The sequence below is a fragment of the Tachyglossus aculeatus genome, chromosome 9 (genome assembly GCF_015852505.1).
Source record: "Tachyglossus aculeatus isolate mTacAcu1 chromosome 9, mTacAcu1.pri, whole genome shotgun sequence".
NCBI lineage: Eukaryota > Metazoa > Chordata > Mammalia > Monotremata > Tachyglossidae > Tachyglossus > Tachyglossus aculeatus.
The window spans coordinates 21,823,562-21,838,909 of record NC_052074.1 but is presented as its reverse complement, the minus strand read 5'-3'; the positions used below and the strand labels follow the sequence as shown (position 1 = coordinate 21,838,909).

Here is a 15,348-nt window from a genome sequence, read left to right as displayed (position 1 = left end):
CCCAAGCACTCATATAGTGCTCTTTCTACAGCAAGCCCTTAGCACACACTGTAGTGACCATCTACAACTTAAATCAACTTAAATTCATCCAGCCCCAATACACCTCTGCAAATCCCATGCTTCGTTTCCCTAATGTACCTCAAGGTTTAGCACAATACTTGGCACATAGTAAGCATTTGATAAATACCAACGGTATTAGAGGTAAGCACTGGATAAACATGTTTAGAAGGATTGCCATCTAATGCTCTGAAATCCAGCTCCTTTCAGCCTCTCACAGTGGACCCACCCACCATGGGGAAAGTGCTTGTCTGGGCTCCACTAGGGTGGAGTCCCAGAGGTAGTCGTGAGCATGCCAGCAGGGATCAGATCACCTCAGTGTGTGCAGGGGGTAATCCCAGGGGATGCTCCCAATCCCAGAGAGGAGATGGATTCTGCAGGAAGAGACACCAGGGTAGTAAGGAATCCCCAAATCCCACCCTGCCACTTGTCCCAGCACTCCAGGTTCCCATCCAAAGTGATAGGCAAATGATCCCGAAACCACCAGGCATGATTCAGAGTTCACCGAGGGCCCTGTCTGAGCCACCCAGCACAGAGGATCAAGCAATCAATTGTATTTAGTGAGTGCTTATTATGTGCAGAGCATTGTACTAAGCTCTTGGGAGAGCACTATACAACAGAATTAGTGTTCACGTTCCCTGCCCATAACAAGCTTACTGTCTAGAGGAGAGTAATAAAGGAAGGACATGATGATAATGGTGGCATTTGTTAAGTGCTTACTAAGCGCTGAGGTAGATACAAGGTAATCAGGTTGTCCCCCATGGGGCTCTCAGTCTTAATCCCCATTTTCCCAATGAGGGAACTGAGGCACAGAGAAGTGAAGTGACTAGCCCAAGGTCACACAGCAGACAAGTGGCAGAGCCGGGATTAGAACCCACGACCTCTGACTCCCAAGCCCGGGCTCTTTCCACTGAGCCAAGCTGCTTCATAATGCGGGCGAGCCTGCAGCTTCCACAGCAGAGAGGATGGGACTGGCCTCTCCCCCGGCCCCCCAGCCCTGGCTGATACACCCATCCCCCAGAGCCAACTTTTGGATGGGCAGGTGGAAAAAGCCAGCTACCTAAGAGTTAAAGACCTGTGTCAGACCGAACATTCTTACATCTGACTTTCAAGTTACAACCCACCACCGGGTGAGTGGAATTGGCTGAGCCCGCCAAACTCATCTCGCTCACATCTGGCCCTCTGCTCCGCACGGCCCGGGGGCCCCCTTGGGCTGCCGGGTTCGGGGGGCTCAGATGGTCTCTTGCCCCACAGCAGCAGCGGTGGCCCCGGGCCCGGGGAGGCCTCAGAGACAGATGCCAGATAACAAGGCACACATTCACATTCCAGCTTCAGCACAAGCAGTGACGGGGAGAAAAAGGGAAATGGGGAGGCGGGGAAGAGATGGCACAGGAGGGTCTGTACATTTTCAGAATGAAAAAATAACCAAACCCAGCACCAGCTAGGCAAGCCAAGGGATGGACGTCTGTGGAGGAGCAGCAGGGATATGCCCCCGCTCCGCGGCTCTGCCTGGGCTCCATGTGTCGCAGGCTGTTGTTCTTGGCAGGGAGGGTGGCCAGAGTTGCATTAGAGAAACACGCTTCCCGCTTTGGGCCTTAAGTGTGTTGCGGGGCCAGGAGGGAGGGGTGCTAGTGTGCTGAGGAAGTGAGGGAGGAGACCTCTTCCAGCTGGAAAATCTTGCAGATACATAGGACCCAGAGAGACCCACCCCACTGAAGATTTGGAAGGATGGAAGTCAAGAAAATGACCACTTGCAAGCACCAAACCACAGGGCTTGTGATTCGGACAAGCCGGGGGCTCTGAAAGTGGGGTGCTGAAGGAGGCTGAAGGGGAAGCTTTCTGGCCATGAGCTGCAATTTAAAAAAAGAAAGGGAAGGGAGGTGGTACGGTAAGCAGAAGCGTGGAAATTGTTCCCTGCAGCTCGTGGGCAGGCAACATGCCTACAAGATCTTGTATTGTACTCTCCCAAGCATCTAGTGCAGTGTTCTGCCTGCCGAAAGCGCTCGATAAATACCATTGATTGATGTATAAGGGACAGCTTAGGAGAAGGCTCAGAGGCTGGAGACTGAGGCTATTTTGTGAGGGGTGAGCTAGGGTGGAACATTTAGGCTGTGACCTAACAGGTGGAGAGTTGGAAAGGCCCATCAGGAGCTCTGATTGGATCCGGAAGGAATAGGAAGTCACTGGAGGATTGAGTAGCAATCAATCGATGGTATTTATTGAGCGCTTACTGTGTGCAGAGCACTGTTCTGAGCACTTGGGAGAGCAGAACACAACAGAGTTGGTAGACACATTCCCTGTCCACAGTGAGTTTAAAGCCTAGAGTCTGATCCGCTCGAAGAGTTGTGTGTGGAAGCTGGCAGTGGGGGAAGTTGGAGGCTTTGAGACCAGTCAACCAGTCAACTGTATTTACTGAGCACTTACTGTGTGCACAGCACTATACTAAGTGTTTGAGAGAGTAGGATAGAACAATCTAATAGACCAGCAAAGGGGAAGCAGCAGGGTGTAGTGAAGACAGCATGGGCCCGGGAGTCAGAAGGTCATGGGTTCTAATCCCGCATCTGCCACGTGTCTGCTGTGTGACCTTGGGCAAGTCACTTCACTTCTCTGTGCCTCAGCTACCTCATCTGTAAAATGGGGATTGAGACTGTGAGCCCCGTGTGGGACAGGGACTGTGCCCAACCCGATTTGCTTATATCCACCCCGGTGCTTAATACAGTGCATGGTACATTGTAAGAAAGCAAGCAATATAATAATAATTATTATTAGGCAACCAGAAACTGGATGAGGGATTCAGGGGAGGGGACTGAGAGGAATAGGAAGAACCAAACGAAACACCAGAGGAGGAGATGGCTGGACACAGTGACTGACAAGCTGTAGAGAGCAAAAGACAGAAGTACCGAAGATTACTCTGAGGTTGGTATTTAAAGGGTAGGTTGTGTGACCTTCAGGGCCAGAGAGGTTAGGCAGCAAAAAGCTCATGGGGGAAAACAGTTTACTCTGTACAGGACCAAGTTTGAGAGGGTCACAAAGTATCTAATCAATCAATTGTATTTGAGTGCTTACTGTGTGCACAGCACTGTACTAAGCACTTGAGAGAGTACAATATAACAGTTGTTAGACCGGTTCCCTGACCACAACAAGCTTACAGTCTAGAGGACTTTAATTACAGAAGTCTAAGACAATTAGAGCAGTCCCAAATACAGGGAGAAACCCAGGCCTGGATATGTGGAAATGGCCAGGCGTGGAGAGATCTGGGAATCATTTATGAACAGGTGATGGAGGAAACCGTGACAGCAGAAGGGCTGGTTGAGAGTAAACGTAGAAGAACCCGGCCCTGGCCAGGAGCCAGACTGGAAGAGGTCAAGTAAAAAATTGGAGGAGAAGTTGAAGCTGTAGGAACAGACAATACATTCCATGTGGATCCCAGGCTGGAGAGCGCTCTGTTCCCAGAGCGCTACTTAATGCTTGATATTAGACCATTCCAAGGAAGAGTAACTGATATTAAATGTTGACTCAGCCAGTCAGAAGATGCCAGATCCCTCTCTGGATTTTAATTGCTTTTTAAACAAGCCACAAGGGCTCCCCTGGGTTGGATCGCCATTGGATGGGAAGTGATGACAATTAAGATTCTTCCCTCTTCTTGCGGGAACTAATCTCCTGACACAGCACAGAAGGCAAGCTTTCTGCAATAGGATCCTGGTAGAGAGGTAGATATTTACTCCCTTCGGTCACCTCTGCCCTGGGCCTGAAACCACCACCCTGCACTGTGTCTGTTCCCAAACCTTGCCAGTCATTCATTCATTCATTCCATCATATTTATAGAGCGTTTACTGTGTGCAGAGCACTGTATTAAGCGCTTGGAAAGTACAGTTCAGCAATAAAGTCCTCCCTGAAGTCCCCGGCAAAAAGAGTTCTGCCCCGAGTTTCCAGCAGATCCTGAACCCTGGATGCAATGAGCCCCCCAGCCCATCTCCCACAGAGAGATCAGAATTAATCCGTGAGCCCTAATTCTGGCTCCGTCACAATCGCCGCAAGGCCCTAGGGAGGGTTACAATCCCCCGCTCTGAGCCTCAGTTTCCTTTTCCAAGGTCTCCTCACCTACCACTTGTATTTTCACAGAGACTCCTTCCCGCTCCCTCGTCCCACAGCGGGGCCAATGGAGAACAAAGCCATGTACCTGCACACATTCGGCGACCGGGAGAACGGCTCCATCTTCGAGGAGCCTTTTGAGGGAAGAAACCTGTCCAAGCTGAACCTCTGTGAGGACGGTGAGTTCCTTGTCTCAGACTTGGGTGATAATAGTAATAATGATGATGGCATTTTTTAAGCGTTATTTGCAAAGCACTGTTCTAAGTGCTGGGGGGATACAAGGTGATCAGGTTGTCCCACGTGGGGCTCACAGTCTTAATCCCCATTTTACAGATGAGGTAACAGGCACAGAGAAGTTAAGTGACTTGCCCAAAGTCACACAGCTGACAAGTGGTGGAGCCGGGATTCCAACCCATGACCTCTGACTCCCAAGCCCGGTGTCTTTCCACTGAGCCACGCTGCTTCTGGTGATCCGTGGGGCCAGGAAATATTATTCTAATTATGGTACTAGTTAAACACTCACTGTGTGCCAAGCACTGTTCTAAGTGCTGGGGTAGATACAAGTTAATCAGGTTGGACAGAGTCCCTGTCCCACATGGGGCTCACACTCAATCCCCTTTTTATAGAAGAGGTTGCTGAGACCAGAGAAGTAACTTGTCCAAGGTCACACAGCAGACATGTGGTGGAGCCAGAATTAGAACCCATGACCTTCTGGCTTCCAGACCCATGCTCTATAAGCCACACTGCATCTCACGAAGCCACGCTGGGAGCTCTGTGGCAGCTGAGAGTTCAGCCGTGATCTGGGAGCTCCAGAGCTGTGAACCCTAATTCTGGCTCTGCCACTGAAAAGCTGCAAGGCCCTAGGGAGGATTACAATCCCCGCTCTGAGCTTCAGTTTCCTTTTCCAAGATGAGGGAGTTGGGCTTGAAACCACATGGGAGAGTCCTTCCCCACTCACTCTTTCCTTCCAGTGGTTCCTCCACTGGGGAGTCACTTCGCCTTCTGAAAGTCCCTCAGGAAAATGTACTCCTTCCACTCAGCCTCCTGACATCGCCCCCCACAACCCGGGGGCAGACTCTGCCAGCAGGAAGAATTTGGATGACTCCAGCTTGCATACAGTAGGAGTACTTACATTCATTTGATAGGATCGATGCCAAAGGGGGCCACCGTCACTTGTTATACAAGCGTTCTGTTGCCACTGTCACAGAATGGGCTGGATGAACCATTGGTCTGATCCAGGAATGGCATTTCTCAAAGGGAAGGGTTATTTTATGGGGGAACTAATTTCAGGTGCTTTTGTTAACAAGAAGGTCGTGGACTTTTAGCAGGTGCTCAAAAAATGTCTACAGAAGCAGTGTGCTTAAGTGGAAAAAGCCCAGTCAGGGGACCAGGGTTCTAATCCCAGCACCACCACTGGCCTGTTTTGTGACCTTGGGCCTCTATTTCCTCATCTATAAAATGGGGATTAAATATCTGTTCACCCTCCCTTTTAGGCTGTGAGCCTCATATGGATCAGGTTATCTGGTTGCATCTACCCCCCTGCTTAGTATGGCACTAAAATAATATCATTATTATTATTATAAAAAATAACAACAAACAGCAGGAAGGCAAACCTTGAGGCCAGGAAAAGAGAAGCAAATAGAAGAGATTTAAAGAATCACCCTATCCTGGCCACCACCCCGGGGGTGTCCGAGTTATTTGACGAATATTACTGCCCCAAGCTAGAGTCAGATCTGGACCTCAGTTGCAAAAGCACTGGGAATGTGGTTCAGTAAAACCTTAGGAAATGACCTCACACCTTTTTCCCAGGGAGTTTTCTGATTGATGGCCATGACCTTATGGCGTAAAAGAGATGAAGGACAGAGAAGTCAAAGCACTAGACTGTAAAATGGGGAAGCAAGAAGGGATCCTGGGGTCCAAATTAGGGAAACTCTCCTTGTTCAGGAAGAATAAAACTGCCAAGGATCTTTAACTCTACAGTGGCTGGCAAAAATAGGACAGAAAAACCACCTAGCCATGTCTTGTCTGGTCTTATGCTGTCGAGTTATATCCGACCCATAGCGACACCATGGACACATCTCTCCCAGAATAATTCCACCTCCATCTGCAATCGTTCTGGTAGTGTATCCATAGAGTTTTCATGGTAAAAAATGCGGAAATGGTTTTGTCCAAAACTCAGATAATAATAATTATGGTATTTGTTAAGTGCTTACTATGTGCCGGGCACTGTTCTAAATGCTGGAATAGATACAAGATGATCGGGTTGGACAAAGTCCCTGTCCCACGTAGGGCTCACAGTCTTAATCTGCATTTTTACAGATGAGGGAACTGAGGCCCAGAAAACTTAAGTGACTTGCCGCAGGTCACACAGTAGACAAATGGCGAAGCCGTAATTAGAACCCATGACCTTCTGACTCCCAGGCTGGTGCTCTATCCACTAGGCTATGCTGCTTCTCATGTTGAATGTTCAAATTAGAGCCTCATTTAATATGACATCTAGAATCCCAACAGTTTGGAATGTCTGTTCCAGTATATTGCTGATACACTGTCTTCTCATTAGTGCATTACTATTTATATGAAAGTGTTATTTTTAAAGTACATGCAGGAATTACCCCTTCCTTTGCTAAATCAATTTAAACACTCTGAACACTAATCACTATGAGATTTGTCTGAAATGAGCATATTGTCACCCTTACAGAAAAATTGTCTACTTGGGTGAGTTAGGCCACCTTTTATCATTCTCCAAAGATCTTTTGTGTAAGGGAAACTTAAGACGCCTATCCTAGAAAGCCGTGCTGTTGGCCCTAGAGAGAAAGCACTGCAAAAATCAGGAGACCTGGGTTAAGGTGGCCAAGGTTTTTGACTGAAGAGCCACCTCAAGGTGGACAGGGCCAGCAGGAATCCTGATAAACAGCTGCCGAATATGGGCAAAACCCGCCGTGGCTTCCAGGACAACCATGCACTGGGGTATAAGGCTCTTGCACGGCTTTGGCACTATGCTGTGGTCACTGTGGTTGAAAAATGGATCCCGCTCATAAAAAACCTTGGGAAGTAGTTGGTAATATGCCTCATCTCTGTTTCCCTACTTGCATGTGCACTCAAGGCCCCAGGGGCCGGGGTGGGGGGGAACACGTCTGGCAGAGAAAAGAGGGCAAATGGCGCACTGCAAAAGACAACTACTATCAACGATTCCTTCTTGCAGGTTCTCGGACCTGAAGTCTCAGGACCGAGGCTCCTCTGTCATTTCCAAAGGGAGGCTCCATCATTACCATCATCATTGCAGGGCTTAGCTAGTACAACCTCAGCTTCCTCATTTCCAGTCCAGCATTCAGCCACCCTTGAGAGGCTACTAAATCAACCCAGCTTTTCCTGGGAAGAACCCCCTTCCCATTCCTACCTTTTGCGTTGCAGAATCTGGGGAAGGAGATGGCTCGCGGATGAGGAGGCACGGAGAGGACGGAGGCCAAATTGAGCAAGGTGCTTGGGGAAACTCTTGGTTGGGCTCCAGCGAAGCTCAATTCCTGGGGCCATCAATGGGTTTCAGGAACCAGGGCCCAGGGGATGGTAGGAACACCTGGGAAGTTTCTGTCCAAGCAGGAATATGAGACCTGCAGAAAGAAAAGCAGGGGCTGGAGTTTTACATCAACTGATACAGGGAGAATAGTCTCTGGAGAGGGAAATCAGAGAGACTGGGTGAACGGACTAAGCAGTAAGGAATTAGTGATGGTAATGGACCCCAGTGATATCATTAGAAGCAATGTGGCCTGGTCGAAAGAGCAAGGGCCTAGGAGTCAGAGAAGCTGGGTTCAAATCATTGCTCTGCCAATTGGGTGGGTGGCCCTGGGCAACTTCTCTATGCCTCAGTTCCCTCATCTGCAAAATGGGAACTCAATGCCTGTTCTTCTTCCTTCTTAGACCTGTGAGCTCCACCTGGGCCCTGATGATCTTGTATCTACTCTAGCACTTAGTACGGCACTTGGCACACAATAAGTGCATAACAAATACCCCAATTATTATTATTTTTATTTCAGCCCCTCTAAGCAACAGGGTCCCAGAGCCCCCACAGGTGCTAACCTCCACATTTTGCAGAGAGGTATCAGCATCTCACCTTAAGCTGCTACTGAAAACAACCCAAGGCATCAACAGGACTGACTCTCTGGTCCTCACTCTCTTCCCCTCCTCACTCTCTTCCCCTCCTCTTCTCCACGGCTCCCCCTCCCCGTTGTTTTCCTGCTTGCACAGCTGCAAGCCCTTCCCGTCTGGCGCCAGGAGAAGGACCAGACTCGGGTGTGGGTGGCGCTCTGGCCAGCCCCACTCCCTGTCCCCATGCTCTTCAAGGGCCAGAGAGAAGTGTTGGTGTCAGAAAAATATTGCAGTAGTGCTGACTCCACTGCCCTAGCCCCAGCCCAAGCCCCTGAGCTCGTGACATCACACTGCTCAGGACTGCAAATGGGAACCTTGTGGCTGTAATGACTTGCACATGAACGCAGACACCCCCGGCCGGCCGACTGGGAGGAGACGGGGTCCCAAATTTGGGGGCTGCACTCCCTGTACCAAACAATTTTCTCGTCAGAGAAAGCACTGATTCTAGAAAGACTCACCTGGTTGGGGCTGGGCTCCTTCATCATCCATCCAATCCACCAAACCAGCAGGATTGCTGCTCGTGGGCCCACAGGAGGCTGAAACTGTCTGTTCTCTGGGGTTGACTGCCTGGGGACACACAAAATGCCAGGAATCTCCATGAGCAGGAAGAGTGGGCTCGGCTTTAACCCTTTCAGGTCCACAGCTCACTGCAGGAAGTAGGGGAGGAGCCGGGACCTACAGTGCTCTGCACATAGTAAGCGCTCAATAAATACGATTGATGATTGATGATGACCTGGCAGTAGCTTGGTAAGCCCACTGTTGGGTAGGGACTGTCTCTATATGTTGCCAACTTGTACTTCCCAAGCGCTTAGTACAGTGCTCTGCACACAGTAAGCACTCAATAAATACGACTGATTGATTGATTAATCCCAAATCCATCCAGGGCTCTGACCGCTGACCTCTACTCTCAGTGACCATATAGCTCTGACCCCCTAAGGGTGCATTCACCTACATCCCGCTGGTTTAGTGAGCCCAGAAAGAAATCCGGTAAACAGTTTAATGGCTGCTTTTCCCCTTCTTGTGCCATGCAGCTGACCAAGTGGATTTCTTTGAAGAAGCCACGTGGCTCAGTGGAAAGACCACGGGCTTGGGATTCAAAGCTCATAGATTCTAATCCCGGCTCTGCTATTTATTAGCTGTGCGACTTTGGGCAAGTCACTTAACTTCTCTGTGCCTCACTTACCTTATCTTTAAAATGGGGATTAAGACTGTGAGCCCCACATAGGACAACCTGATTACCTTGTGTCTACCCCAGTGCTTAGAACATATAGTAAGCACTTAACAAATGCCATTATTATTATTATTAGGGACCTAACTTGAGGCCAGATGCACAAGGAAGTCTAGCAAGGTGTCTCAGGCCTGTGCTCTTGTCACTAGGCCATGCAGCTTCCTGAAATGGAAAGCAGCATGTACTAAGCTCTTGGTAAAGTACAGTGCAACAGAATTAGCGTCCTCTGCCCATAATGAGTGTACAGCTCTTGGGAGAGTACAATAAAACAGAGTCGGTAGACAGCTTTCTTGCCCACAGTGAGCTCACAGCACTGTACTGAGCGCTTGGAAGAGTACAGTACAGCTGACAGACATGATCCCTACTGTCAAGGAATTTACATACTAGTGGGAAAGACAAACATTACAATAAATTACAGGGAAAGGAAGCAATCCAGTATACGGATATATACATAAGTGGGTTGAGTACTTAAGGAATTCATTCAATCATATCTATTAAGCGCTTACTGTATGCAAAGCACTGCACTAAGTGCTTGGGAGAGTATAATATAACAATATAAGGGATAGGACTAAGTGCATGAGTGAGAGGGAAAATAGGGTTGGGGGGGATTGATTAATTAGGAAGGCACATCTCCCCCAAGAGGCCTTCCCAGACGAAGCCCAATTTTTCCTCATCTTCCACTCCCTTCTGCGTTGCCCTGAATTGCTCCCTTTGCTCTCCCCCCGCAATCCAGCCCCACAGCACTTTTGTAATTTTATTTATTTGTACTGATGTCTGTTTCCCCATACCTGCTACACTGTGAGCTCACTGGGGGCAGGGAATGTCACTGTTTATTATTGTAGTGTACTTTCCCAAACGTTTAATACAGTGCTCTGCACACGGTAAGCACTTAATAAATACGATTGAATGAATGAATGAAGGAAGGCTTCCTGAAGGAGATATGATGGGGATAATGCAGATATGAAGAGGGAGGGAATTCCGGCACGGGGGCTGGGGAGGGGGGGGGGGGCCGACAAAGGGTGGGATGAGTGAGGAATGGTGAAAATAGGTTGGAATTAGTAGAGCAAAGTGTCTGGGCTGGAATGGAAGAGAAGCAAGAGTAATTAAAGGGGAGAAAACTGACTGAGTGCCTTTAATCCAACAGGGAGGGGTTTCTCAATTAGTCAATTGTATTTACTGGGCGCTTACTGCGTGCAGAGTACTATACTGAGCACTTGGGAGAGTATAATCCCTGCCCACCACGAATTTAGTTTATCTAATCATTCATTCATCGTATTTATTGAGCGCTTACTGTGTGCACAGCATTGTACTAAGCACTTGGGAAGTACAGTTCAGCAACAGAGACAATCCCTGCTCACAGCACGCTCACAGTCTAAGGGGGGAAACAGGCATCAAAATAACGAAACAGGTATCAGTAGCATCATTATAAACAGAATTATAGATACACATTAATAAAAATAAATAGAATTATAAATATGTACATCTATACACAAGTGCTGTGGGGTGGGAGGGGGTAGAGCAAAGGGAGCAGAGGAAAAGGGGGGCTTAGTCTGGGAAGGCCTCCTGGAGGAGGTGAGCCTTCAATAGGGCTTTGAAGGGGGAAAGTGTGCTAGTTTGGCAGACCTGAGGGCATTCCAGGCCAATAATAATGATGACATTTATTAAGTGATTACTATGTGCAAAGCACTGTTCTAAGCGCTGGGGAGGTTACAAGGTGATCAGGTTGTCCCACGGGGGGCTCACAGTCTTCATCCCCATTTTACAGATGAGGTAACTGAGGCACAGAGCAGTTAAGTGACTTGCCCAAAGTCACACAGCTGACAATTGGCAGAGCCGGGATTTGAACCCATGACCTCCGACTCCAAAGCCCGTGATCTTTCCACTGAGCCAAGCTGCTTCTCTAATTACCCTCTAGCATTCACAAAGCGAGGAGAAACCTTTCCCTATTCGAACTTTGAAGTTTTTGTTATAGGAGTCACCTCCGTGGCTTGGCCTTTACACCTAATCTATCAGAAATACCAAGGCTTGCCCTCCCTCCCACATTCATTCATTCAATAGTATTTATTGAGCGCTTACTGTGTGCAGAGCACTGTACTAAGCGCTTGGGAAGAACAAGTTGGCAACATATAGAGACGGTCCCTACCCAACAGCGGGCTCACAGTCTAGAAGGGGGGGACAGACAACAAAACATATTAACAAAATAAAATAAATAGAATAAATATGTACAAATAGAGTAATAAATATGTACAAACATATATACAGGTGCTGTGGGGAGGGGAAGGAAGTAACGCGGGGGGGATGGGGCGACGAACCGGGGAGCACACAAACATACATTAGTTGACTACTAACAACAGAGAAGCAGTGGAAAGAGCATGGGTTTGGGAGTCAGAGGACCTGGGTTCTAATTCCGCTCCGCCACTTCTCTGCTGTATAACCTTGGACAAGTCACTTTACTTTTCTATGCCTCAGTTACCTCATCTGTAAAATGGCGATTAAAAGTGTGAGCCCCACGTGGGACAACTTGATTACCCTGTATCTACCCCAGCGCTTCGAACAGTGTTTGGCACATAGCAAGCGTTTCACAAATACCACTGTTATTATTAATATAACACGGAAATACTCACCACCTCTCACGTCTTCTTCAGCACAAAGATAAGGAAACCGAAGCAGCTCCTGCACGTGGAAAACGTGAATCAGGCGTCAGCAGGTGGGGCCCCCACCAAGTAATTCCTGCCGACTGGGCACAAATCCCGGCCCAGATTCCAATAGTCCCTAGGACAGGGATTTTTTCAGCCGGGGCGGGTCAAGGTAGAGCCAAAGTGTCGGGGATAACAATATTCTCCTGCCCCTCTCCTTATACTGGGCCCCTAACACTTTAATTGTTCCACCTGCACCTGTTATAGGAAGTGGGTTAGGAATTCATTCATTCAATCGTCTTTATTGAGCGCTTACTGTGTGCAGAGCACTGTACGAAGCGCTTCTAATAATGAGATTATATATAACAATATATAATATTATATAATAACAATATATAATAACATTATATAATAATATTATATAATAACAATATATAATAATATTATATAATAACAATATATAATAATATTATATAATAACAATATATAATAATATTATATAATAACAATATATAATAATATTATATAATAACAATATACAATAATATTATATAATAACAATATACAATAATATTATATAATAACAATATATAATAATATTATATGATAACAATATATAATAATATTATATGATAACAATATATAATAATGTTATATGATAACAATATATAATAATGTTATATGATAACAATATATAATAATGTTATATAATAACAATATATAATAATATTATATAATAACAATATATAATAATATATAGAGGAGCATTGTGGCTCAGAGGAAAGAGCACGGGCTTTGGAGTCAGAGGTCATGGGTTCAAATCCCAGTTCCGCCAATTGTCAGCTGTGTGACTTTGGGCAAGTCACTTAACTTCTCTGTGCCTGTTACCTCATCTGTAAAATTCATTCATTCATTCAATCGTATTTATTGAGCGTTTACTGTGTGCAGATCACTGTACTAAGCGCTTGGGAAGTACAATGGGGATTAAGACTGTGAGCCCCCCGTGGGACAACCTTGTAACTTCCCCAGCGCTTAGAACAGTGCTTTGCACATAGTAAGCGCTTAATAAATGTCATCATTATTATTATTTATTAATGGTATTTAAGTACTTACTATGCGCCCATCACTGTTCTAAGCGCTGGGGTAGATACAAAGTTATCAGGTTGTCCCACGTGGGGTTCACGGAGGAGCAGTGTGGCTTACTGGAAAAAGCACGGGCTTCTAAACCCCACTCTGCCACTCGGCAGCTGTGTGACTTTGGGCACGTCATTTAACTTCTCCGTACCTCAGTTACCTCACCTGTAGAAGGGGTATTAAGACTGTGAGCCCCACGTGGGACAACCTTATTACCGTGCATCTACCCCAGTAATTAGAACAGTGCTTGGCCCATAGTATGCGTTTAACAAATACCATCATTATAATCCAGCGCTTAGAACAGTGTAACAAATACAATAATAATTATTATTATTAATTTCCATTTTACAGATGAGGGAACCGAGGCACAGAAAGTTAAATGACTTGCCCGAAGTCACACAGCTGATGTGGCGGAGTCGGGATTAGAACCCACGATTTCTGACTCCCAAACCCGAGCTCTTTCCACTAAACCACGCTGTTTCCCTGCTAGTAGTCATGGCCTGCGGGAACAAAATTTAGGGACAGTTGAGAAGCAACGTGGCCTTGCAGCTAGAGCATTAGTCTGGGTTCTAATCCCGATTCTGCCACTTGTCTGCTGTATGACCTTGGGCAAGCCACCTAATTTCTCCGTTTCTGTTACCTCATCTAAAAATGGAGATTAAGATTGAGCCCCACGTGGAACTTGGACTGTATCCAACCTGATTATCTTGTATCTATCCCAGCGCTTAGTACAGTGCCTGGCCCACAGTAAGAGCTCGATACACCATTATTATTATTTTCTTGATATACCTTTGGCCGAGGTTACATTGAGGACGGTTCTTCGGGTAAATATCTCAGGGTTGAGTAATCTTCAGCGTGGCTTAGTGGTAAGAGCACGGGTTTTGGAGCCAGAGGTTATGGGCTCCGCAATTTATCAGCTATGTGACTTTGGGTAAATCACTTAACTTCTCTGTGCCTCAGTTACCTCATCTGTGAAATGGGGATTAAGATTGTGAGCCCCCTGTGGGGCAACCTGATTACCTTGTATCTACCCCAGCGCTTAGAACAGTGCTTGGCACATAGTAAGCGTTTAACAAATGCCATTATTATTATTATGTGTGTGAATGGCAGGACTGGACATTTCGCAGGGGTTCCGCAGATTTCTTCGCCCACCCAAAATGAAAAATAAGATTGCCGCTAATTGGGGCATTGCGAAAATGGGAGTTCTTAACGTGGCTAAATCATAGCAACCCGTGGCGGCAGGCCTGCATTTTAAAAAGGGGACGTTGCTTTTTAAATAGAAGGGGACGGAACATCATAAGGGAAGAGCATCTTCAAAAAACCATTCGCTTCACCTAGTCCCCCTGAGGGACTTAGTGATTAACACAGATAAGTACTAATCACCGGTGTTTCTCACCGCGGGGCCCTTAGCTCTCTGTCCCCGGGCGCAATCTTGTGTATTCCACCATTGGGAGAGGCCATGGAGCTGATAGTGAGCACAAAGGGGTGTTCGCCGTTTACGCGGTTTTAGAGGGGGCAATTCATTCATTCAATCGTATTTGTTGAGCAATGTTTGTAGTAGTAGCGATAATGTTTAAGCATTTGCCATGTGTTGAGCACTGTACTAAATGCTGGGAGAGAATACACAGCACGTCCAATCATCAGGGCGTCACTCTCACTTGGGGACAGGGGACTGCCTGCCACCCTTTTCAGTAATAATAATAATGATAATGATGGTCTTTAAGTGCTTAATGTATGTCAAGTGCTGGGGTAGATATAAGCTAATCAGGTTGGACACAGTCCCTATCCCACATGGGTCTCACCGTCTTAATCTCCATTTACAGATGAGGTAACTGAGGCCCAGAGAAGTGAAGTGATTTGCCCAAAATCACATAGCAGACAAATGACAGAGGCGAGATTAGAACCCAGGTTCTTCTGACTCCCAAGCCCGTGCTGTTTCTACTAGGCCTCAGTTACTTCCCTGGGCCTCATCCGCAAAATGGGGAGTGAGAACTTTGAGTCCCATGTGGGACCAATCCTATCTGCTTATATCCACTCCAGCACTTAGTACAGTGCCTC

The 15,348-nt window shown here is 47.0% G+C and overlaps 1 protein-coding gene and 1 long non-coding RNA gene across 4 annotated transcripts in view; one reads left to right on the top strand and one right to left on the bottom strand.

The window, feature by feature from the left end:
* The window catches only part of LOC119932282, a 70,576-nt gene extending 62,847 nt beyond the window's left edge, over positions 1-7,729 (bottom strand). The window contains exon 1 of the long non-coding RNA XR_005452298.1: positions 7,547-7,729. This is a non-coding gene — a long non-coding RNA (uncharacterized LOC119932282). The remainder of the gene's footprint in view (positions 1-7,546) is intronic.
* SCARA5 (scavenger receptor class A member 5) overlaps positions 1-15,348 on the top strand; it is a 74,532-nt gene that overhangs the window by 1,566 nt on the left and 57,618 nt on the right. For all 3 annotated transcript variants that reach the window (XR_005452294.1, XM_038751377.1, XM_038751376.1), the window contains exon 3: positions 4,180-4,328. Coding sequence is in view for 2 of the 3 variants with exons in the window: in XM_038751377.1 (XP_038607305.1) it covers positions 4,217-4,328 (112 nt within the window). In the remaining variant the exon portion in view is untranslated. The remainder of the gene's footprint in view (positions 1-4,179; positions 4,329-15,348) is intronic.